Source organism: Molothrus aeneus, chromosome 5, assembly GCF_037042795.1.
Source record: "Molothrus aeneus isolate 106 chromosome 5, BPBGC_Maene_1.0, whole genome shotgun sequence".
Taxonomy (NCBI): Eukaryota; Metazoa; Chordata; class Aves; order Passeriformes; family Icteridae; genus Molothrus; species Molothrus aeneus.
The window spans coordinates 68,579,250-68,604,031 of NC_089650.1; the positions used below are offsets into that span (position 1 = coordinate 68,579,250).

The 24,782-nt window shown below is 44.1% G+C and overlaps 1 protein-coding gene across 1 annotated transcript in view; it reads left to right on the plus strand.

The window, feature by feature from the left end:
• EXOC4 (exocyst complex component 4) overlaps positions 1–24,782 on the plus strand; it is a 351,428-nt gene that overhangs the window by 80,167 nt on the left and 246,479 nt on the right. Inside the window, exons 8-9 of the mRNA XM_066550131.1 lie at positions 19,458–19,603; positions 23,697–23,785. Coding sequence (XP_066406228.1) covers positions 19,458–19,603; positions 23,697–23,785 — 235 coding nt within the window. The remainder of the gene's footprint in view (positions 1–19,457; positions 19,604–23,696; positions 23,786–24,782) is intronic.

The following is a 24,782-nucleotide window of genomic DNA, read 5'->3' on the forward strand; positions in this document are numbered from 1 at the left end:
GGGCTGAGTTCAAGCCTGGCCAAGGAGTCTGGAACTGACTGGGAGTCATTTGCTCAGAGGAGGGTGTCACTGTCACATTTTCTGGAAAAATCCCTTTGCCCAGGATTTTCTCCTGGGAAGCTGAGAAGCTTCAGAGGAAAAGGAAAACAATATGATCTGATTTGCTTCTCCTGTGTGTTTTGCTGCTTTGGAATGTGGTTGGAGATTGTTTATCCAACAGGTGATTGTTTCATTGGCTTCATGGGAATTGTTTTAATTGATGACCAATCAGTGCCAAGCTGTGTTGGGACTCTGGAAGGAGTCAGGAGTTTTCATTATTATCTTTTAGCCTTCTGTCTGTATCCTTTCTGTATTCTTTGGTATAGTTTATTCTAGCATTCTTTAATATAATATAGTATCATAAAGTAATAAATTAGCCTTCTGAGAGCATGGAGTCAGATTCATTCATTCCTCCCTACAATGGGGGACTCAGAAAATACCACAGGAGGGTTTGGGCTTCCTGAGATCGAGAAGACAGTTTAAGATCTCTTCTGCAGCCTGATTTGAGGAGGTTTGATACTCTTGTTTGGGGAGTTGTCATTTTATTGAGGCCACTTGGTGCATCCCTGTATCTTTGGTTGGCTTTGTTTTCAGCCAGCAGGAAAATTGAATTTGTAGGGACCCTCGTGGCAGGGAGGAATGATGAATCTGACTCCATGTTCTCAGAAGGATTATTTATTATTTTATAATACGATATTATATTAAAGAATACTAAACTATACTATACTATACTAAAGGATACAGGAAGGATACTTGGAGAAAGCTAAAAAGATAATAATGAAAACTCCTGACTCTCTCCAGAGTCCTGACACAGCTTGGCCCTGATTGGCCAAAGAGTGAAAACAATTCACAGAAACCAATGGAACAATCACCTGTGGGTAAACAATCTCCAAACACATTCCACATGTGAGCACAACACAGGAGAAGCAAATGAGATAAGAATTGTTTGCCTTTTCTCTGAGGCTTCTCAGCTTCCCAGGAGAAAAATCCTGGGTGAAGGGATTTTTCAGAGAATGCCACACAGGAAAAGCTTTTTGATTTAAGTTTAAAAAACTCAATGTTTTCCTTTTTTCCTGTCTGTCCCAATGGAGATTGTGTGTAAGCAGGGAGTGATTTTGGGATGTTTATTGTGCTTCTGTATCCCCCTTAAGAACTTCCAAATATCTCTGAGACAGGACAACATTCCTGGGAAGTGTTGGGGATGGACTGGGTGATCTCCTGAGGTCTCTTCCAATTTTTTGTGATTCCTGGAAAATCTCTGGGATTACAGCCCCACCACCCACAGGTAAGGGTGAAACACCAGAGAGCCAATCCACCAGCTCAGGGGTGCCAGAGCTCTGCAACTTTTCCTGTGGGATTCAATTCCTGCAGGTTGGGACTGGGAGGAACGTGGCAATTTAATGTGGAATTACAGGAGGGGGAAGGGATGTGTTGCATTTAACTTCACACTCGTGATTTAAGTGCCAGAATTAAAATCATCAGCTCCCTGTGTGGTCTCCTTATTTGTAAGAACTCAAGTGACATTAAAATTGGATTAAAATGAGCTTTTGGTTGAAGGGCCAATATTAAAATCAAGGGAAGCTGAAGGAGGAGGGGAGGGGGTGGTTTCCCTGCAAACTCCCCGTTGGCAGAGGGGAATTGTGTGTTTTTATATGGATCTGCACCCATCCTCCTGCTCTTGAAAGCTTTATCCTCACTGCAGCCATGCCCCAGCATCCTACTTGCCTTGATTTATCAATTATTTACACTTGGGCTGTAATGCATTGAAACTTTTGGAAAATAAAGGTGGATATTAGTGCTGCATTTCTGACTGATAGGAGCGGGGGAGCTGCAGCAGACTAATGGAAGGGAATAAAGGCAGCACTTGGGAGCTGCTGGCTCATCCTTGACAGTGATTTGTGTGTCTGCAGGATTTCCAAGTGCTCAGAGTGTTGAGAATGTGCCTGTTGCCTTTCCTTTGTCTGGCTGCAACCTGTGGACCTGGATTTATTTTATTTTTTTTTTTGCCCTTTCTTGGATCCTTCTCTTCTCGATGCCATTTTTAGTTGAATCTCTGAGATATTCATGAATGCACTCTGGATCTCTTGGATTCCTGGGCCTGGAGCTTTGTTCCACTCTGTGTGGTCTCTCCTAAGCCTGATCCTTTTATCCCTCGTAAATAAAAGTGACAAATCTCCCTGTCCTGTTGTCCAGCTGAGTAATGGAACTCCTTCCTTCCTTCTCTTCTCTCTCAACATCCATGCTGTGGGGATTTTTAACTGATTTTTTTAAATTTATTTTTTGATTTGAAATACTTCTGAATAATTTGCTGGGAGGGGGATGGAGAGCTCCTAACTAAGAGCTTTTATTAATCCATGGGAAGGGATTGGTGTCACACACCAATAAATAGGTGACTCTCCTGGCTGCCAACATTATTAGATTGCAGGAGACAGTAAATTCACAGACTCCCTCGTGAGTCACAAATGTCTTAAAAAACCTCACAAGTAATTATCTGAAATGGAGACAAGTTAATGTAGGTTTGTCTCTTCTAATTCTTGTTCATGGTTAGCAGCCATGTAGTAATTAGCTTTTTTTTGCTGAAGTTGTGTTTATATATGTTAAATGTACCGTGACACAACTGGACATGTACACTGATGGACTGACAGGCCTCTTCATTTTTAGTTTTTTTTGACCTACAAGGGATACAAGAAGGGTTTTTTTTGTAGAATTGTGGTAGCTTGAAGTGATGGGTGAGTAAATAAATGCACTTTTAACCTCAGAAATTTCAGAGCAGGAGGGAGCTGGTGCAGGGGGACTGGCTGGACCTCAAAGGATGGAATTTGCCGTGGCAGTGGCAGCTTTTCTTCTGAGCAAGCAGCACTTCAGAGCTTGGAAGACTGGCAGAGTGCAGGAGGGGATGCTCAGCCATCTGCTTTGTCCTGGCTCCACCCTGTGGCATTCCCCTGCCAGTGGCACACACATTCCAAGGAATTCTGCATCCACATAGACCTTGCCAGTGCAGGATTTGGTGTTTTGTAAGGGCTGAGGTGTTAAACACATGCGCTGTGTCTTCCTGCTCCTGTCCCAGGCAGGGTCAGTTCTGTTTGGAATTTTATCCATTTTTGGAATGATCCATTCTGGAATTACCCATTCTGGAATTATCCATTCCTGTCTTTGTTGTTCAGTGCCATGCACCAAGAAAATGAATATTCAGGGCTGTTGGAACCTGAATTCAAATATCCAGCCTTCTGGCCCACGTTAGTTGCTGACATGAAACATTTTACCTCTTTTCCTTCAGTTCTCAAACCAAACCTGTCCCCACCCCTCTTGTGCAATTGCAGTGGAAGCAAAGATCATCATTAAAAATGGCCTGTGTGGAATTCCAGCAGGAAGGGCCAGGCAGTGGGGACAATCTGGGTGAATTGACACCTCAAACAACGACAGAGGTGTTCTGCAGTGAAAGGCAGCATGCAGATGTCAGGCTGCTGTTCAGGAGAGGCTCTTCCTGAGCAGCAGCACCAATACATTGCTGAAATCCTCTAAGAACACAGAGTGGAGGGATTTTGTGTGAGGCTTTCAGCTTTAAAGTGGATTCCTGTTGCAAGTGCATTTGCACTTCCTCTTGGCACTCTGAGGGACAGTTTTTACTGAAGGGAGCAATGACATGTGTGGTTGGGCTGGGTGTGGGAGGCCACAGAGTGAATCCAGCAGCACTTACACTCTTCTGGGCAAACAGAGTGATGGCTGCAGCTCTGGCTGCAGAAATTTTATCTAAAATCGTTTGAACACTTGCTAAATCCAGTGGGGTCCAGCAGGGCAAAGAGTGTTCTCAGGGCTGGGGAGTGCTTTGGAATTGGAGGATTCAGCTGAAGGCTCAGCTGAGGCAGCCCCAGCTGCTCTGGCAATCCCAGCCCAGCCAGGAATTCCTCATGGCCAAGATCCCATCCCTGGCTGCCCTCTGGCACTGGGAGCCATTCCCTGGGTGCTGTCCCTGCAGGCCTTGGCCCCAGTCCCTCTGCAGCTCTCCTGGAGCCCCTGCAGGCCCTGGAATGTGCTGGAAGCTCTCCCTGGAGCCTTCTCCTCTCCAGGTGAGCACCCCCAGCTCTGCATTTTCCTTCTCAGTTGCCTTCTGATAATCAATTGGGTTTTTTACCTGCCAATAATAGAGGAGGAAGGATAATCTCTACCTGGGAACTGAAAGCCTCTTGCTTCTCCCTGCCCATTCCTCATCCCTATGTAGGAATTAATTTCATTGTTCCTACTCCATCCCTTTAAATAAGTCAGAAGTGTCTTGAAGGTCACATTCCTCCTTGAGAGTAATGATGGTGTTTTTCCTAATCCCATTACAAGGCCCCTGGTATCATTAGATGGAGCTGGTACTGTTGAGCTTCATTTGATAAGCTGATGAAAGGGGGAGGAAAAGGCTCCCTGATGCAGAAAGGCATTCAGGGATCTGCTGGAATGGAACATGTTCACAAACATTATAATCTGCTTAACACTGGCATTTTGGTGCTGCACCTTTAGAGAGCAGCATAAAAGGCAGAAGGGAGCAATCCTGATGGATGCTTTAAAAGCTGCAATGCCTCGTGCACAGCAGCTGGAAACAGCTGGAAATTTTTATTGGTTTTTTTTTTCCCCTCCAAGCCTGAAAATGGGAATTTTGTCTATGCTGTGAGCTCCCCCCTCTGGCTCCAGAGTATTTGGAATAATGTCAAAGACCCCAAAGCCTTTCAGATATTTCTGCAACGAGCTCAGGGGCACTTTCCTTGTTCAAAAGTGATTTTTAAACCTCCAAAACCAGCCTGCTGCCAGCACTGCTGCACCTCCCACCCGTTTGGGCAGGGGATGGATACAAAGCCATGGCTATTGTAGGTTTGACAAAGAGGTTCTGTAGTTCTGCTCTCATTTCAAAGACCTCAGTGGCCTTAAAGCTGGGCTTGAAATGGTGGCTGCTGGGTTGGTGTCAAAGGGGAACGTGGCCTTTCATCAACCTCTTGGTGGCACTGGGCTCATTCTACAGAAACCTCCATTCCTGCCCTGGAATTTTGCTGTTCTTTTGTAGGAACTCTTCATGCCTCTGATTTTTGGGGCTGTGTCTCTCTTTTAGGTGCTTTTCCTTGTGAGTTCAGATGTGGTTGGATCTTAGAGGGTTTGGTCAATTACAGAATGCCAGTGTGGGTTTAAAAGGGGTCAGGAAAGCATTTTGGGGTTGGTTGGAGGGGGATGGTGGGTGCCAGGCTCTTAAATCTGAAAAGGGGGAGAGATCTGAAAGTCAGTTCTGACATGCAAGAGATGAAATAGGAATCTACAAAATGTGGGATTTTCCAAATGCAGCATCACAGCCCTTCCTGTGACATCTGTTTAAAAACCTTTTCTAGACAATGAGGCAACAACCCTGAGTTTAACTGTTGCAGATTTCCTTTTTTTTCCTCCACTTTTCCTCATTCACACCAGTTTGTAAATCCCTTTTTGGGTGATGTCTCCTGTTACAGCAGCAGATTAGGAAGAGGTGGGTGGGAGTTTCCTGGGGTGGAAGTTTCCCTGCTCATCTTCCTTTTTTCAAGTCACTCTGATGATGTTTTTAATTGATCTGGAGGAAGATGAAGCAACTGATGGCTCTATAATTCTCTTGCTCACTTTAATTAACTTTCATTGTCCTTCCACCATTTCTTTCTCACTATTTTCTCTCTATTTACACTCTTTTCTCACTATTTGCTATGCCAAGGCCAAAGTCTCTACTCCTCAAATCCCTTGCTCAGCCTGGGAGCTAATCCCAGGTGCAGCTGCTCTTCCCTCAGATTAAGATTGGAGCAAAATATTTATTTTACAACATTTTGCCATGAAGCATCCTTGGTGGATCCCACAGCTGTGGTGGCTGCTGGACAGCCCTGCAGGGAAGGGCAGGATGTGATAATAAAATCCACATGTCCCTGCCAGTGAGTTGAAATCAGAGACTGAAATCCTCGCAGTTCATGAGAATAAATCTTAACTTAGATTTAAAAAAGGGCTTGGACTCCTGTCTGAGTGCAGGAGTCAGTTTTTATATTGGTTCTAGCAGGTCTGGAGGTTACTCAGTTTTTCTATTGGTTCAGTTTTTATATTGGTTCTAGGATGTCTGGAGGTTATAAATGTGCAAATCCAATAAATCATCAGCACGAGGGAGGGAGCCCAGGGCTTGAAGTGGTCACTGGGAGCATCGTGAGTGGCTCAGGGCTGGAGCTGGGTGTGGGAATCCATAAATTCAGAGGGTTTTGGGAAAGCTGCAAAAGGCAGCCTCAGAGACAGCAGAACTGTGATTAGAGCTGAGCAGCAGCCATGAGATTGGGCAGCAGAAAAATTATGTAAGAAGTAGAAAAGCAAGGACAAATAGGACAATGGTCTGTGTATTAATGCTTGGCTAGAATAACTCCCCAAGCTGCAGAAAAGTTCATCTGGTGAGATATGAGGGAGTTCTGAGTTAATAACAGAGCTCTGTGCATTGTGTTTGAAGGCTCACAGGCAGGTTTGGATTTGAAATAAGCAGGCATTGTTTAACCAAAGGTACCTGTGCTTAGAGTGGTTGGATGGAACCACTGACAATGTGCTTCTGCTTTGTGGGATTGGTCAAAAAACTGCTAAAGTGAGTTGTGACATTGAGTTCTTGGTCTGCTGCCTGGGATGTGAGCTGAGGGCATCTTCCTCTCGGGGTCTCTCTGCTCACAGTGACCCTGAGATGTGTTAAACTCTCTTTTCTCAGCCTGGTGCTCAAAGGAGGAGTCACACTCTTCATTGCTCGGTCTCAAGGTTGTTCATTGTTTCTTATCTATAAAATTTTTTCTCCTGTCCAGCTGAGGTCTGCTCAGCAGGTCAGACAGAGCAGACAGAGGCACTCTGCCTGCCTCAGAGGCAGTGTTATCTTTTTGTAATAAAAATTACGTTTACAATGTTTACAATTACTTTTTAACACCCATCACTTATGTTAGACAGTGAGCTTCTATTCTAAACCAATCCAAAAGTGCCAACATCACACAGAAGATGGAGGCCAAGAAGAAGAAGGAGAAAGGCTGGACACAGACAGATTCTTCCATCTTGCCCCCTGAACCCCCATTCTAAAAACCCCAAAAATCTATTTTTTCACCCCATGATAAATTCACTATTATTCTGCTTAAACTGTCATGGCCTGCAGATCTTCATCTAAGGTTGGTAATTTGCTGCATTGGTCATAATGAAAACCACAGGGGCATCTTGGGCTCTGTGCCAGGGTCTCTGAGCCCCTGGCAGGGTCTGGGCCATCAGGACAGCCAGAGGGATGTCCTGGGTTCTGACATCTTCCCATTGTCATAATCATGTAATAAAACTGATGCTGGAAAATCAAACATCTCAAGGCACGTTCCCAGCAGTCCCACCCCATTTGTGACTTGTACACAGGCCCCCATAGTGATCTCCAAAGGAATTCCTGTCTGGAGCCAGCTCAAGGCTTAGTTTTGGAATTGCTGTTGGGATTATTGCAGGGATGACTGCAGAGCTTCTGAATAAGGGGCCAGGATGGTCCAGCAGATGTTTATACCTTTGAAGGATGGCTGGTGGGTTAGAAATCAAAAAAACTTATAAAACAAAGATAGAAGGAGGTGAAATAAGTTGAGATTTAATTAATATCTGGCCTTTTAATGGACTACACGTCTCTTTTAAGGGGAAAATCCAGCAGGGAGAGGTCTGTGTGAAATGGCTGTGTGATTTGTACAGAGACCCCAGCCCACCATGCTGGGAGCAGCAAGCAGCACTCTGGCTGCTCTCAGGAGTGTCTGGCACCAAAGCCTGCTGCAGACACACTAAATTTCCTCCTGCTGGAGAAGTTTGTGTACTTTTGACTGGTGCTAATTGATGGGCTGTGCCCTGGAGGGGCATAAATCTCTGCGAGTCAGATTTATGAGGACCCTTATGTTTGTTTGGCAGCGTGAGCCTTGTTCCAGGGATAAATGGAGCGAGCAGGGAGAGCTGACAGGCTGAAAAATGGGAGATCCTGTTTCTCCCCTGGAATCCTGCACTTCCAAAGCCATAAAACCTGAATTCCTGGTGTTTGGGACGAGCAGCTCAGAGCTGGGAGATGTGCAGGTGTCTCCTGAGGGAAGCAGCCCCAGGTATTTTTGTTCCCCTGTGCTGGAGGGATATCACATGTTTTTGTCAAGTGCCTGATTAAGTTTGACATTTGAAAATAGAACTTCACGCAGAAATAAGTACTGTACTTGTGAGTATTTAATTAAGATGTTTAGTTCCTGTCAAGGTTGGTAGTTTCTCTTTCCTGTTAAGGGCAATACGTCTGCAACTGCTGAAATTTCAGAAACCTGTACTTAACCTTTCCTCGTCATCCCATTTCCATAGAAATCTGATTAACAACTTTTAAAGTTCAGAAGCTGCCACTAAATGCAATTAAAGCCCTTGTGGAGTCTGTTATTAAGAGCTGGCATTTAATGAAGACTGAGGGCACATTACTGTTACCATCCACACTGGAGCAGGATGTCTTCAGCAATTAGCTGAAGGCATGGAATACACAAAGTGTGCTGTATTACCCAGCACTGAACATGCTTGGTATTTAAGCAACATGCTGCCTTTTTTTTTTTTAATTTTATTTTATTTTTGCCTTCTCTTTGCTGGATTTTCTGTGGCAGTTTGAGCTGCAGAAGCTCAGCTCAGCTGGGTTCAGCACAGCCCTGGGTTTGGTGTGCATTAGAATTCTTCCCTGCAAGGTGGATGGTACTAAACACGAGTGGAGGAAGCTCCTTTCTTTGTGATATAAAAATGTTTAACTTTACTTCACTTATGAGCATCTTCTTTCCCACCTCCAAATTGTGCAGAGCCACTGGAGCTTGGCTAAATTATAATTGCAGGGCAGAAATCTGTACTCAATTACTTGTTCAACTCTTTCCACTCCTCCTTGACCTTTTTGTGTGCTGCATGAGCAAAAGGAAGTCCAGTCAAACTGAGAGGGGCATTGAATCCTTCAGGGAAATGCTTTATTTTGTGCCATCTACAAAGCAGGTGGTGATATCACCTTTTTGGTCAAATTCCTTGTTTTGGTGCATTTTAGGCTGCATTTGGCTCGTAGCTGGACCAGATTTATTTCACCAAGTTATCACTCACACAAGAAGGACCGTGTGCTAAAGAGATACATGGACTGGAATTGTGGAATCATGGAATGGCTTGGGTTGGGAAGGACTTCAAAAATCATCTCAAATGGTTTGTGTTGGAAAGGACTTTAAAAATCATCATTCCAACCCCCTGCCACGGGCAGGGACACCTTCCACCATCCCAGGCTGCTCCAAGCCCCAATGTCCAGCCTGGCCTTGGGCACTTCCAGGGATCCATGGGCAGCCACAGCTGCTCTGGGAATTCTATTCCAGCCCTTTCCCAACCTCTCAGCCAGGAATTCCTTCCTAATATCCCATCTAAATCTCTCCTCCTTTTGTGTAAATGTATGTGCAGACATAATATGTAAAAACACACACTCAAACACACACAAAGATATTTTTATTTGGTCATCAAAACCACAGCAATTACAAGCTGCCACCCTGAAGCTGACTGGGCTCATTTGTCAAAAATTCCAAAAGGATTTATTTTTCTTTATTTGTTTTGTGTTTTGTTTGGGTGCCAAGAGGCTGATAGCAAAATGAGGAAGTGGCCTTGTTACTTGGATGGTTTCTGCCACTGTAATCTGTGTTTGCAGAACAGCTGAGGTGCCTGGAGAAAAATAAATGCTGTCCAATTGTTTTATGACCCAGTTAGTCAAATTGACTATTGGTAGCTGAAATAAATTTGTCACCAGTGTTTGTTTCTCTTTTATTGAAATATATAAATAAACCAGCAGAACTCCTGGGAAGGATGGGGGGGGGAAAAAGGACAGCTCAGATCTTGTTCCCATTTATAGAGACCAGGTTGGGTGGGGTGTGGAGCAGCTTGGGGCAATGGGAGGTGTCCCTGTCATGGCAAGTGGAATGGGATGAGCTTTAAGGTCCCTTTTCTCACCCAAAACCATTCCATGATTCAACACAGCACAGAAAATTAAAAAAAAAAATTAAAAAAAATTTCAAACTGCAGCAGAAAATTGAAATCCTTTCTCATTTTTCAGCCATATTCACTCATGGGCCAGGCTGAAAATCCCAGCAGCTCTTGGCCTCCAAAAGCAGCCTCAGGTTTCCCTTTCTCCCTGCCCTGAGACATCCCTGGTGCTCCCCAGGAATCTCCATGGGTTCCCTGTGTCTGGCCAGCCCCAGCTCCCCTCTTGTGCTGCTCTCCTCATCCTCATGGAGCATTTTAATCCATCTCACATTCCAGTGTTCCACGTTGTGCTCTGGCCCACAGCAAGACACAACCTGAAAATCCACTTTAAAGGCAAGAAAAACCCAGACATTAAAAATATCCACTTAAAAACCACCCAAACCACCTCAATTTAAATCCTTAGACTGGGCACTTGTTACTGAGCCAGGGTCCCTTCTGTGGGAGCTGCTGTGGCAGTTTGGGTGAAAGTTGTGCTTTTCAAGTAATTTTGGGGTTTATTCCTTCCCTTCCTCCCTCCCTGGAGGGAAATGAAAATTCCCAGATGTGCAGTAATTCAAAATTAGCCTTGATAATGAGGGGAGCACTGATAGCATTATCTGCAGAGTTTGGGAGGGATTTTTTTTTACTCTTTCCCAAAAATAAAAAAAAAGGAATTCTTCTTGTACAGGAGTAGAATTGTGAGGTGCCTTTAAAGAATTAATTCTGGAAGGGATTTTATTATTATATTTCGGTTAAATGAATTGGAGGAGCAGCAAGAAGATTAGATAAAGCAGGTTGAGCTGCATTACAGGTGTTCACAGCCCCTAAAAATTTTAAATTTTATTCCTCCAGCCTTCCCTTCTTGCTTCCCTTTGGTGTGTTTGCCAGCTGTGTGCTCAGCCCATGTTCTCCATGTGATAAAACTGACACAGGAAGCTCAGAGCTCTTCCAATTCAATTAACTCTTCCTCTTTTTTTTTATTGAAATGCCACAATTCCTGCAGCATTTTAATTATCAAGACTTTTGATACAGCAAATTACTGGTAATTAGCTACAGACTGCTGCCTCACTGAGCTTTTCTTGCCTGGTTCTGGCACTTTGTGAACAGCTCTCCTGTTTCCAGAGCTTGTGTCTCGGTTTGGAAAGCCAGGTGTCTGCTGAGGAAGGCAGGAGCCTCTCAAAAAATGGAAAATGCAAACCCCCTCCCTCTGAATTATTATAATTTTGAAATTAAGGGGCTCTCAGGTAAAGATATGGGAGCAGGAATAACAGTTCTTTACTAGGAAAATTAAAAATAGAAATGCAATAGTACAAAAAAGAGAACAAACCACTGCCAGAGTCAGAATAGACCTGACCCCCTGTGGGTCCGGCTGGTGACTGAAGCCACCATTTAATGGGACTTTTAATATTAAATTTCCAGACTGCTCTTGTGCACCTTCCATCTCTTTTCCCTGATTTCTTGGTTTGTCATGGGTGGTGGTGTTTGCAGGGGTCCCAGAACAAGGGAAGAGATGAGAATCTTGACTCCATGTTTCAGAAGGCTGATTTAATTTTTTATTATATGATATTATATTATACAATATGAAAATTATATACTAAAACTATACTAAAAGAACAGAAGAAAGGATTTCATCAGAAGGCTTGAAAGGAAAGGAATGGAATGATAATAAAATCTTGTGACTGACCAGAGAGTCTGAGCCAGCTGACTGTGATTGGCCATTAATTAGAAACAACCCCATGAGCCCAATCCCAGATGCACCTGTTGCATTCCACAGCAGCAGATAACCATTGCTTACATTTTGTTTCTCTCAGCTTCTCAGGAGGAAAAAATCCTAACAAAAGGATTTTTCATTAAATATGTCTGAGACAGTCATGCCAGGGTTTGATTTGGTCTTGCAGATGGGAGATCAAAGCTTTGCTCTTTGCAGCCATTTCCAGTGAACTGATTAATTACCATTACCTTTAATATCCCTAAATTTTCCAAACTCAACTTTACACAATAATCCCACAGATCAAGACTTCCTTTACTTTCTGTAGAAATTTTCTATAGAAATTTTCTACAGAAACTTTCTACAGAAAATTTCTACTTCTGTAGGAGTAGAAGTTTCCCTCTGCTGACATTGAAATCCTCCCAGTACATTGATTATATTATTGAAAATAGGAATAAAAAGCACTAACAGGAGATGTGATTTTCTGTGTTCACTGTAAACACTATAATTTATAATTATAAATTATAAATTTAAATCCCAAAACATTATAATTTATAACCCAAACATTATAATTTATAACCAAACATTATAATAATAACCATTCTCTAGTAATTTTCCATAGGAATGTGAGCCAGGTCCATTCAATCCAGAAAGGGACTGAAGCAACATTTAATGAATTTAAATTTAAAGAATTTAAATTTAAAGAATTTAAAGAAATTTAACATTTAAAGAATTTAAGTTTAATTAACATTTAAAGCCACATTTAAAGAATCTTGGAATGGTTTGGGTTGGAAAGGACCTTAAAGATCATCCAGTTCCAACCTCAGCATTACCCCAGGGTGCTCCAAGCCCCATCCAAACTGCCCTTGGACATTTCCAGGGATCCAGGGGCAGCCACAGCTGCTCTGGGAAAAGCTCTTTTCATGTGCTATCATTGATCACCTTCCTATTACTGCTGTTTTTAAACTGAAAATGAGAATTGAGACTGAAAATCAGAAGGTTTCCATCCAACAAAAGAAAAGGAGGCTGGAATAATCTGGGATTTCTCTTGGAATACAGAGGGCAAAAAGAGGAATTAAGATTTCTGGGAGCTTGTAAAATCCAGTGTCAGTGATTTTCTCATTTCTGGTTGAACATTGTTCTGCACCTGCCTGGATTTCTTTGTTGGCTTGTGGTGTTTTGGCTTTTGTCACATCCTTGGTGGACACAAATCTTTGTCTCTGTTTGTTTAAAGCTGAATTTGTCACCATCATAAGAATAATTTAACCAGGACCTTTTCATCTTCTGGAAATCCCTGTTGCTGGACATGAATTCTATTATTCCCCCTTAATTCTTTTTTAATAGACTCTTCTGTCTTCTGTTCTGTGATATTGCCCCTGATCAATATGAGGTGGAGAGGCCAGTAATTACCTGGGCTTCTCATTCACCCTTGAAAAATTCATGGTGTGTTGGTTTTCCTTGGATTTTCTGGATCCCCCAAGTACAGAAAGGATGAGGAAAATCAGGGTTTATGGGATGGAGTTTGAAACTGGTTTGGTGATGGAGCAGAGTGTCCACACTGCAGCTTCCATCTGAACTCAGGGGATGTGAGGTGTGAAATACCAATGAAAGCTTGTAATTCATAGAATAGAACTTATTCAGAGCTCAGCCCTCCTGTCTAAAACCTCACAAAAGGTACAAAAAAACTGAATGAATTTATGTGTCACCCTGGCCAGGTGTGTTTTACTGCCCATGCTTTGTTCAGGTCAATCTTGGGTATAAAGGCATAAAAACCTATCCAGCTTATCCTGGGCCCAGCCAAGGAAGGAAAATGCCTGTTGGATTAGTCCCTTATCTGATTCAGAGAGAAAAAAAAAAAAAACCTGAGGTGTTTTAAAAACTTTTATTCCATTTTCAGTCTCATGTGAAGGGTGAGACAATACAGATGTTCTAATTCACCCCATCACAATCAGAAAAAAAAAAATGGAATTGTAACTACCTTATATGTACAGAGTAAATTCATAATTACTGTTACTATTACTGTTACCAACTATTTTCTAATTACACTGTAATACATTTTAAGTGTTAAATACATTATAAGTGTTTCTTGGTCTGTCAGCTTTAGCCACACCATGCTGTAAATGCCTTAAAGCAATCATCTGAAATTACCCCAGGTGGGTCCCACTGCAATGCATCTTTCACAGTTCTGTTTCTCCAAAGTATCCAGTCTTATTTGCAAAGCCACCCTTTGGAACATCTCCAGTTCCATTTCTCTCTCAGCAATGTCTGTCCCATTCCAGGGCATTTCTAACTCAGCATTTCTCATCTCAACGTTTGCATGCAGATGTGAGCTCTCTGTCAGGCTTTGAGAATTCTCTACAAATCCACTTCCCACAAGTGAGGGTGTGGAGTGTCCCAGGAGCAGATTTGTCCTTGTGCCACTGTTGCAGAAGGACAGAGCAGAGCCAGTGTCACCAGCTCAATGTGACAGCCAGGCCACACACACTGCCCCGACTTCTCAGAATTTCAAAATTTAATTACCCCTCCAAAACCATAAAAAATCCTTTTTTAATAAACCTCTTGTTATTATTTTTCATTCCCAGAGAGCAGCTGGATGCAGGCTGCTCTGTTGCCCTGCATTTATGCACAGCTTTATTTGTTTGAGGGATGTAAACACAGCCCAAGGATGGCAGGATTCAGCCAGGGAGCACAAACTCCAAATCCTTGTTCCAGATGAGTGGGATGCTGCAAACTCCACAGTCCCTCATAAATCTTGCTGTGCAGCCACGTGATTAATGTCTAACGAGGTTTTGGGATGATGCCTCAGCAATTCCTAAGCAGGTGTTGTGGGATCAAATCAGGAAATCCCTTACTTGGCTGCTTCTGGAAAGTTCCTTTGGCTTAAACAGGCAGGAAAGGCCTGGTTTGGGTGGTTTTTAAGTGGATATTTTTAATGTCTGGGTTTTTCTTGCCTTTAAAGTGGATTTTCAGGTTGTGTCTTGCTGTGGTTTTTAATAAGCACAGGGCCAGAGCACAGCGTGGAACACTGGAATGTGAGATGGATTAAAATGCTCCATGAGGATGAGGAGAGCAGCACAAGAGGGGAGCTGGGGCTGGCCAGACACAGGGAACCCATGGAGATTCCTGGGGAGCACCAGGGATGTCTCAGGGCAGGGAGAAAGGGAAACCTGAGGCTGCTTTTGGAGGCCAAGAGCTGCTGGGATTTTCAGCCTGGCCCATGAGTGAATATGGCTGAAAAATGAGAAAGGATTTCAATTTTCTGCTGCAGTTTGAAGCCAAATGTGCTGTGTTGGATCATGGAATGGTTTTGGGTGAGAAAAGGGACCTTAAAGCTCATCCCATTCCACTTGCCATGGCAGGGACACCTCCCACCATCCCAGGCTGCTCCAATCCTTCCTTGGACACTCCAGGGATGCAGGGGCAGCCCCAGCTGCTCTGGCAATCCCAGCCCAGCCAGGAATTCCTCATTGCCAAGATCCCATCCCTGGCTGCCCTCTGGCACTGGGAGCCATTCCCTGGGTGCTGTCCCTGCAGGCCTTGGCCCCAGTCCCTCTGCAGCTCTCCTGGAGCCCCTGCAGGCCTGGAATGTGCTGGAAGCTCTCCCTGGATCCCTCCCTTCTCCAGGGGAGCACCCCCAGCTCTCCCAGCCTGACATTGGATCCATCTCCTCTCCAAGACATTCATGGACCCAGGGCCTTCACTTGGAATCTCAGCAAACCATGAAGGGTCCCCCTTCCCTTCTCCTCTCTTTTTTCTCCCCATTTTCCATAAAAATCCCTCGGGATGGATTCTGAGTGTCCCAAATCCCAGAATCCCAGAGCAGTTTGGGTGGGAAGGGCCCTCCAAGCTCATTCCAGGGACACCTCCCCTATCCCAGGCTGCTCCAATCCTTCCTTGGACATTGCAGGGATGCAGGGGCAGCCCCAGCTGCTCTGGCAATCCCAGCCCAGCCAGGAATTCCTCATTGCCAAGATCCCATCCCTGGCTGCCCTCTGGCACTGGGAGCCATTCCCTGGGTGCTGTCCCTGCAGGCCTTGGCCCCAGTCCCTCTGCAGCTCTCCTGGAGCCCCTGCAGGCCCTGAGGTTCCCTGCATCCTCCCTGGAGATCTCTCCTGTCCCCTTGGCTGTGTCCTGTCACTGCTCAGCCACATTTCCCCTTAATTCCCTCATCCCAAAGAATTTGTGGAACTGTTGAATTCAGGGCACTGGAGCAGAAAGAGCTTTGATCTTCCTGGCCCAGTTTCTGCTACACTTGAAATTTTTAAGTGAAAAATGAACTCCCAATTCCCGTTTCCCTGCTTTCATCTTCTCAGAGGTGCCCACATCCCTGGCAGTGTCCAGGGCCAGGCTGGACACTGGGGCTGGAGCAGCCTGGGACACTGGGAGGTGTCCCTGCCATGGCAGGGGTGGCACTGGATGGGCTTTAAGGTCCCTTCCAACCCAAACCATTCTGGAATCTGATGAATTTTGAGGATAATTATCAAAATCATCTTTTCCAGCTTCTGACTTTTTCATAGCCTTGTGTAGTTAATTGTTTCATTGAGTAAATTAACAGCAAATTAATTTTTTTCTCTAATTTTTCCCAATTTTTGGCATTTTCTGAGTAACTTAGAGCAAACTCATATCCCAGTTCTCTGTTTCACCTTTTACCCACAGGGATAATTCATTCTGCTCTCAACCCAAACCTCTCTTGGCTTATTGTAGTCCTGGATTTCACACTTAATATTCCCCACTCCTGGATACAAAGTGACACCAGAGTCGTGGAATCCATCATAAGTAGGTTTCATCCATAATGGAAGAACAAATTGCTTAATTTTTTTCCTTTTTCTTCCCCCAACTTGATTAAGTTTGAGGGTTTAATTAGATTTTCGTGGCGATTTTCGGGTTGTTAATTTAAGTGGAGAAGATGAAATGCAAATAGGTGAATACAAACGGGTTTGCTAAATTAGTGTCAAAAATTAGCACAGTGATTATTTTTACCAATAAACACAAATTTTCAAAGCCTGTGCTCAGGTAAAGTTTTAATTGAGATGCTTTAGGAATCAGATTTTTCTCTGTGTGTTTGTATTATTTTTTTTTTCCAAGCCATCCCAAATTGTTTCTAATTAGGGGCACGATTCCATTTGCCTGGATATTTATTCCTGTGTAATTTGTTTCAACTTAGGCAGCAGAGGAGTGATGAATTCTTTTCATTACCTCCAACTCTCTTTGATGGGCTTTGACTGGCTAATTATTCACATGGAACACATTCCCAACAGCCTGTGAGTAGGTAAAAATTCCTGAAAATAAACAGCCTTCTGAAATTCACTGACAAAAGTTCATTTTCAAGGGCTTTCGTTTCATCTTCAGACACAAGGAAATGAAAATGGAATCACTTGGAGTCTGGTTTTACTTCTGCACCTTGAATAATATCAAATATTGGGTTGCAAAGGTTTCCCAGGGGGGAAGATGTCACAAAGGGAGCCCCCAGCCCCTCACTCAGTGATTTGGGGTTGGAAAACCAATCCTAAACTCCACTGGCAGCTGTGGGAATTCATATTTTTGATGATGAAAATTCATATTTTTGATGATGAAAGAAGCATGTTTGGGTTGGGAGCTGTTAAAGGACAACTTTTGCAGCTTTCCAGGATATTTTCCATCACGTGGGACCCCCAGCACACACATGGATGTTTCCTATTTCTCTATATAAATATGTTGGAAGTATTTAAGCACATCAATACATTTCTAAGCCGAGGTATTTTAAATAAATACATGTATAAGCCAAGGTATTTTAACTGCACTGCTCACTATTGCAAGCCTTTGTTTTTAAGAGCATTAATTATATTTATAATCAGTGTATAAACTCACCCACCCTCTTCCCATGGCTGCCATGGATGGAATCACTTTTGGGAACTTTTTGTAGGTTCCTTTTGGGACCTGGAGCAGATTGAGTTGGTCAAAAACCCCATCCCTGGAGTTGTCCAGGGCCAGGCTGGACAGGACTTGGAACATGGTCATGGCAAGGGGTGGGACTGATCTTGAAGATCCTTCCCAACCCAAACCATTCTTAGGAATATCAATTAAATTTTTATGAAATTTGAGCCAGTCCTCAGGATATATTTTTTTTAAAGATAAAGCTGTGTTTCTGTCACTTAGAATTTTGGTGAGTATTGGTCATTTTCCTACAGAGAACCTAAAAATTCCAGCGACACACTGAGGCTGATTTAGCCCAGCTGCTGAGCTGTCTCCTGTAGGCAGAGAGTTGGTGATAATTGGGAGTGGGGCTGCCTCATCCCCAGTGGGTGACAGCTGTGAGAAGCAGGTGAACAGCACTGATGGCAATGAGCCATGGAGTGCCCAGGTGTGCTGAGCAACCCCAGAGGGAGCACAGGATCAGTGCATGAACATGAGGGGATAAAAGGTTGGGCTAAAGAACAAGAAGGGCCAAGGTCTGAAGCCTTCTGGAGTGGTTTGGTGTTACTGTGTGTGGGGTGAAGCCTTTTGATATTGTATGGTGACACTCTGTGTGTTGTGGCCATCTCAGCTGTGACATGTACTGCAGCACTAATGCAGTGCAGGGTTTGAAAAATATAAAAGCTAAAATTCTAAGGCATCACCAGAACGTGCTTCAACCTCATGATGGAATGGTTGGGTGGGAAGGTTGTAGGCACAGTTTGTGGTGATTGGGAGTGGGGCTGAAGCTCAGTTGGCTCCAGCTGTGAGAAGCAGGTGAACAACAATGAGCCATGGAGAGCCCAGGTGTGCTGAGCACCACAGAGGGCACACAGGATCAATGCATGAACATGAGGGGACAAAAGGTTGGGCTAAAGAACAAGAGGGGCAGATGCTTGCAGCCTTCTGATGTGGGGTGGTGTTACTGTGTGTGGGGTGAAGCTTTCTGATATTGTATGGTGACACTCTGGGTATGGTGGCTGTCTCAGCTGTGACGTGTGCTGTGACAATAATGCAGTGCAGGATTTGAAAAATATGAAAGCTAAAATTCTAAGGCATCACCAGAATGTGCTTCAACCTCATGATGGAATGGTTGGGTGGGAAGGTTGTAGGCACAGAGTTTGTGGTAATTGGGTGTGGAGCTGGCCCAGCCTCATCCCTAATTGGCTTCAGCTGTGAGAAGCAGGTGAGCAGCACTGACAGCAATGAGCCATGGGGTGCCCAGGTGTGCTGAGCAATCACCAAAGGGAACAGAGGGCACTCAGGTGCAATGCATGAGCATGAAGGGATAAAAGGTTGGGCTGAAGGACAAGAAGGGCAGTTGCTTGCAGCCTTCTGAAGTGACATGATGTTACTGTGTATGGGTTGAATTCCTCTGATATTGTGTGGTGACACTCTGGGTGTGGTGGCTGTCTCTGCTGTGACTGGAGGGAGGGATGGAAGGATGATGTAGGCACAGAGTTTGTGGTGATTGGGAGTGGGGCTGCAGCCCAGCCTCATCCCTAATTGGCTAAAGCAGGTGACCAGCATTAAGGGTAATGAGCCATGGGGTGCCCAGGGGCACTGACCAACCCCAGAGGGAGCAGAGGGCACACAGGTGCACTGCATGAACATGAGGGGATAAAAGGCTGGGCTAAACCACAGCAAGGGTAGATGTTTGCAGCCCTCTGAAGTGCCACGATGTTACTCTGTGTGGGGAACTGCTTAAAGCCTTCTGAAGCTGCCTGGTGGTGCTGTGTGCATGGTGGCCTGTGGCCTGCAGCCTTGCTGAGCTCTGTCCCTCCCCCAGATGCTGCTGACCGAGTACCTGGACATGAAGAACACGCGCGCGGCCTCGGAGCCCTCGGCCCAGCTCAGCTACGCCAGCTCCGGCCGCGAGTTCGCCGCCTTCTTCGCCAAGAAGAAACCCCAGAGGCCCAAGAACCCTCTCTTCAAGTAAGTGCTGGGGTTTTTAAAGCTGTGCTAAGCTGCCTTTGGTGCCTGGAGTGCGGCTGGTAATGGCAGTTTCACAGTGTGAGAGGTGTGGAAATTCCTGGATGGGGATTTAATGCCCGGAGCTGAAGATCTGTTACGGATTCAGTGCTGAGTTTTAGAGCTGGGCTCATTCCAGGGCTGGGAATCCCATTACAGGAGCTGCTGCAGAGCATGGAGTGATCCATTCTGCCTCTCTTTGTCCATGGTAAATTCAGGAGCTGTTAGAGGGAGCGATAAAGGGCACTGGACAAAGGGAATTAAGATAACTGTGTAATTACTGCATAGACTAAGCACTTAATCCTGTCACTAACTCCTTTAATTCAGTGGTCAGGCTGCAAAGAATTAAGTGGTTGGGAGGAGAGTGTAAGGGAGAGGAGGATGAGAGAGGCTGGGTGGCCAAGGGAAGGATTTGGGAGAGGAAATTTGTGCAGCAGTAAGGAGTGAGGAGTTGCTGAGCAGCGCTGGTGGGAGAGGAGATTCACACCTGGATTTGGGGGAGCTGTGCTGGAATTTTCTTCTCTTCCACCACCTGCCTGTGCTGGGCATCCTCTTGGCCTCTTGAGGATTTTGGAGAGGACCTAAAAGTGCTGTTTTGTGCTCCCAAAATGAGTGGGTGTCCCAAAAGAGTGGATGTCCTCTCATAATACCGGAGATCCCAGTTAGAAATCCAAGTCTTCTTTACTCTCCCAGGATGAGCTCTCCTACAACCTCCTGTTATTAGAGGTTAAGTGTTGTCTCCTTCCCCTGTCAACCCATGATTATTACCCCTCACCCTTTTTTTTTTTTAACCCCCTTATGGCTGTTTTGGGCTGAGAACTCCACTTGGAATTTACTCTGATCTGCAGATGGATATTGGAGCTCATCCCATGTCTGTCCCTGGGTGCACAAGGCCCCAAGTTTGGGGTTTGAGCACTAAGTTTGGGATTAAAGCTGGAGGGATGAGGATGCTGTGGCTCACCTGGAGCAGGCTGAGGCTGGGTAGAGTTTGTCAGCAGAGAGCAGGTGGCTCTAATTGTTCAAGGGAAGGTGAATCACCTCGTGGGAGCAGCATCTCTCCCCACTCCTGGTGCTGTCACTGAGTGATGCCATCCCTGCAGTGACAGCAGCACTTATTGGGATCTCTCATTTGGTTATCTGTCAGCTGTCACCATATCTATGGAAATCTCCCTTGAAATGGAATTTCTCAGCCCACTGAGGTTTGTACGTGTTTGATGGAGTGTTATTCTTGTCTCCCATCTTCAGTGCTTTCTGTGCCAGGCCCCTTTCCCTGCCTTTCCATTAGCTCTGTCCAAATCTCTCCTCTTGTCACCACAAAATCTGCATTTCATTCCTCAGCAGTTTCTTAGGGCAGGGCTCCACCTCGTGTTTTGCTCACTGGGGGATGCAGGTGTTGGTGCTGTGTCCTGTGGTAGCTGTGAGCTCATTTAATTAATATTAAATACTCAGCTAATTTAATTAATATTGAATATTTCTGCTAGTTATGTCCTCAAGGAATAGAGGGAAGTTGTGTCCTGCTCTCTGGAAATCAGGAGCTGGTATTTAGAAGAAACTCAGAATCCTTATTTCCTTTAAAATGGGTATAATAAAAAAATATTTATTTAGTTGCAATGTTGACTTGAAAAAGAAAGCTTCAGATGAAGGGGAATTTGGATAATTTATGCCACAATAAACTTTTTTTTTTTTAACTTTTTTCTCTTCCCAAAAGTAGCCAAGGGCATGCTCAGGTTGCCAGCTCAGATTTCCAAGCTAGAAATCAGGAAATAAGACAGGAGTGAATTGTACAGGCAAGAGTTGAACACCCAATAAATCAGTCCCAGACTTGGCTGTAATTCTGTGTAATTCTAAGGAAAACAAAAATGTTTTGAAAGCACTGTGGGAGGATCAGCATTGGGAAGGGAGTTACAAGGAGTTGAGTGGGAACAGGAATGTGGGGAAGGGGGAGCTCAAGGAGGTGGCAGAGGAAGGGAAATAGGGGAGAAAAATAAGGGAGAAAAGCTGGAGGGTTGTGGAAAAGAAGGGGGGAAAAGGGGAGAAAAGCTGGAGGATGGTTGTGGTAAAGGAGGGAAATAGGGGAGAAAAGCTGGAGGATGGTTGTGGAAAAGAAGGGGATGAGGTCTGGGTTTGGTGCCTGGAAGACCTGTGGGATAATGCTGCTCTTATTGTGTCACTGATGACAGAAAGGAGCACGTGGGGAGCACAGAGCCAAGAATTTACACTCTTTTAATTAAAATCAGAAGGGTTTGTTGTATTTTGATAAATCGTTGTTAGTTCAGTTGCAACAGCACCAATGCTCAGAGTCCAAATTAAAGCAGAAAAGCCTCATTAATAGTAATAATCTTAACACTAGTGCCCAGGAAAGCTGTGAAATGCTTTCCTCCTGTCCCTGGTGTGATGCTCATGTTCCCAGTGTTCCTCTGAGGCTGATTCCACCTTGCTGAGCTGTGGGATTGGGGAGGGAATGAGGAGTGCTACAGCAAATCCTCAACATCTCGAGGTGTTCTTGTGACAGAAGTTTCCTTTCCGAGTCTGGTGCTTGTGATGCCTCAGGTTCAGCTTTTCTGTTTTTCCCATTCTGAGCTGCTTTGGTGTGTGGGTCTGAGCTCCATATTATGGGATGGTGAGCTCTGTGCACAGAGCAGGGAGACAAAACAATTCCTGATCCAGCTGGGCACCAAGGACAAATGACCCAAATCTCAGCCCAAGAGCACAAACCCCGTGGGCTGGAGAGAGAAAAACAAGCAGGGTGGGACTGCAGGGGCTAAAGCTGGAATGGGACAATGAACTGCAAGATGCAAATGGAGCAGAACTGATCCCAGGGAGAGACCCCGGGAGCGCTGGTGCATTTTGGGGCCATTTTGGTTCATCTTGGGTGCAGCCCTGGCTGGGCTCTGGTGCTGCCCAAGGTGCATCCATGGAGGAGATCCTTGGAATGAATCCCTGCTTTATTCTGTGACTCTGCCCAGCCTCTGTCCTAGCTCAGATTCCCAAGACACTTTGTCCACTGGGGCTGTTTGAAGGTGCTCTGTCCCCACCACGAGCTCCCTTCTCCCTTGTCCCCAGAGCCCATCCAGGCACTCCCAGGAAATGGAATTTTTGCTTCTTTTTTCTGCTAAGGTTGGGATGAAATGTGTGAGACAGTATTTCTTATTGCACTCAGATGTTTATTATTTGTTATCTGTATTACAGTCTCACAAGCTGTGAGTTTTGTAGCCCTTAATTTTAATAAGCTAAAAAAGGATGATGTATCTCTTTCTACAAGGTTTTTTAAGGATAAGCTGTCTAATTAAGAAATGTCACTTAAATTATTTTTACTTTTAACCCAATAACTAACTACTTGTGGCTTGTAATGGGGACTTTTCTATCTAATTACACAAAACCACCCAAATGGGGACTTTTTTATCCAATTATACAAAACCACCCAAACTTATGAAGAAGGTAAAGAAGAAGGACCAGCTTCTGTTACTATAACTTCCAACAATCCTCTTGATGGGGCAGGAATGCTTGGAAAATATTTGGATTGGTCCTTGTGGATTATTAGAGCCGTACAATAAATAATAATTGATTGGTCCCTAATTTCCAGGAGAACATTTTCCTATTATTAAGACCTGAAGGGTGCTTATATTTTACATTTTAATAATACACATTTTATATTTTAGTTTTATAAATAAGACATTTTATATTTTATTTATATTTATTTATATTAATATTATATTTATATTAATTTTTATTTATATTTATATTATATAATATATAATATTATATTTATATTATATATAATATATTATATATGATATTTTATTATAGTATATGATATAATATAATATATATTATATTATTTATAATATATATTATATTATATATAATAATATATATTATATAGAATATATAAATGTATAATATTTATATTTATATTATATATAATTTTATAAATAATACCTTTTATATTTTAATTTTATATATTATTAAGAGCTGAAGGGTGCTTATATTTTCCTATTATGAAGAGCTGCAGGGTGCTTCCAGTGCCTGAAACTGACTGAATTCCTTTGAATTCCAGGTTTGAATCCTCATCCCATGCCATCAGCATGAGTGCCTACCTGAGGGAGCAGAGGAGGGAGCTGTACAGCAGGAGTGGGGAGCTGCAAGGTAAGCAAAAGGATCCTTGGCAATTGGATAATTCCCTCCTGCAGGAGCTGGAATATCCTGCCCAGCCTCTGGCAGGTATTGATCTCTGCCCTGAATCTCTCCAGGATTTAAGCTCTTGTTTATTATGAGGTTGTGAAGGGGTTTCTCTTTATTCTCTCAGCATTTTCAGCTGGAGGTCAAGGTCTTAAAAATATTCCTAAAACAAAAGGTGGAATATAAACAACCTCACTTTGAGCACTGGGTTTGGGTGTTGGAGCTACCTGGGATATTTTGCTGCAGTTTATTTCCTTACTGTGATACTTACCCTGCATTGCTCTGGGAGCTCAGCTCAGGCAGCTCCAATTTGAAGCTGGATGGACTAAAGTGACCAATTCTTTGTGTTTTGTGCACCTGAGGAGCTTCACAGGGCTTGCAGATGGTGAACCTGGGCACTTGGGCTGCTTTTGCTGGTTTATATTGCCCATGGCAGGTGCTGTGTGTGCCCAGGGAAGTGTTCCCTGCTCCAGGCATGGCTTCATTTCCCTTGTTTTTTCCTGGATGATCCAGTGGTTGGGTTTGGCAGCAGAATCAAGGGAATATCCTAAGACAAATTCTTTTGTATCATCTATTCCAGTTTCTCCCTGGGCTAATCATAAGAGGAAAATAATTTCTGTTCTTCAAATATTACAGCGATGACCAAGGGCAGAATTTCTCCTGGAACTCTTGTCCGTGATAATTTTCAGCTGGCTGTTAATTGAGAATGTTTTATAATTTGCTAGAGAATTTTTGGATGCCTTTGTGTTCCCTTCCTTCTTTCATGACCTGTCCTCAGGGACAACTTAAACCCACAAGGGTGTGGAAAAAAGCCTTGAGAGGCAGAGATTGTTCTTGGGACAGCTTGAGGCACTTGGGTGACTGCAGGGGGGTGTGGTTATTAATTGTTTGGGGGTTTTGGGGTCCCAGGATGAGGTGAGAGGTGAGAATTGACTCCAAGTTCTCAGAAGGCTGATTTATTATA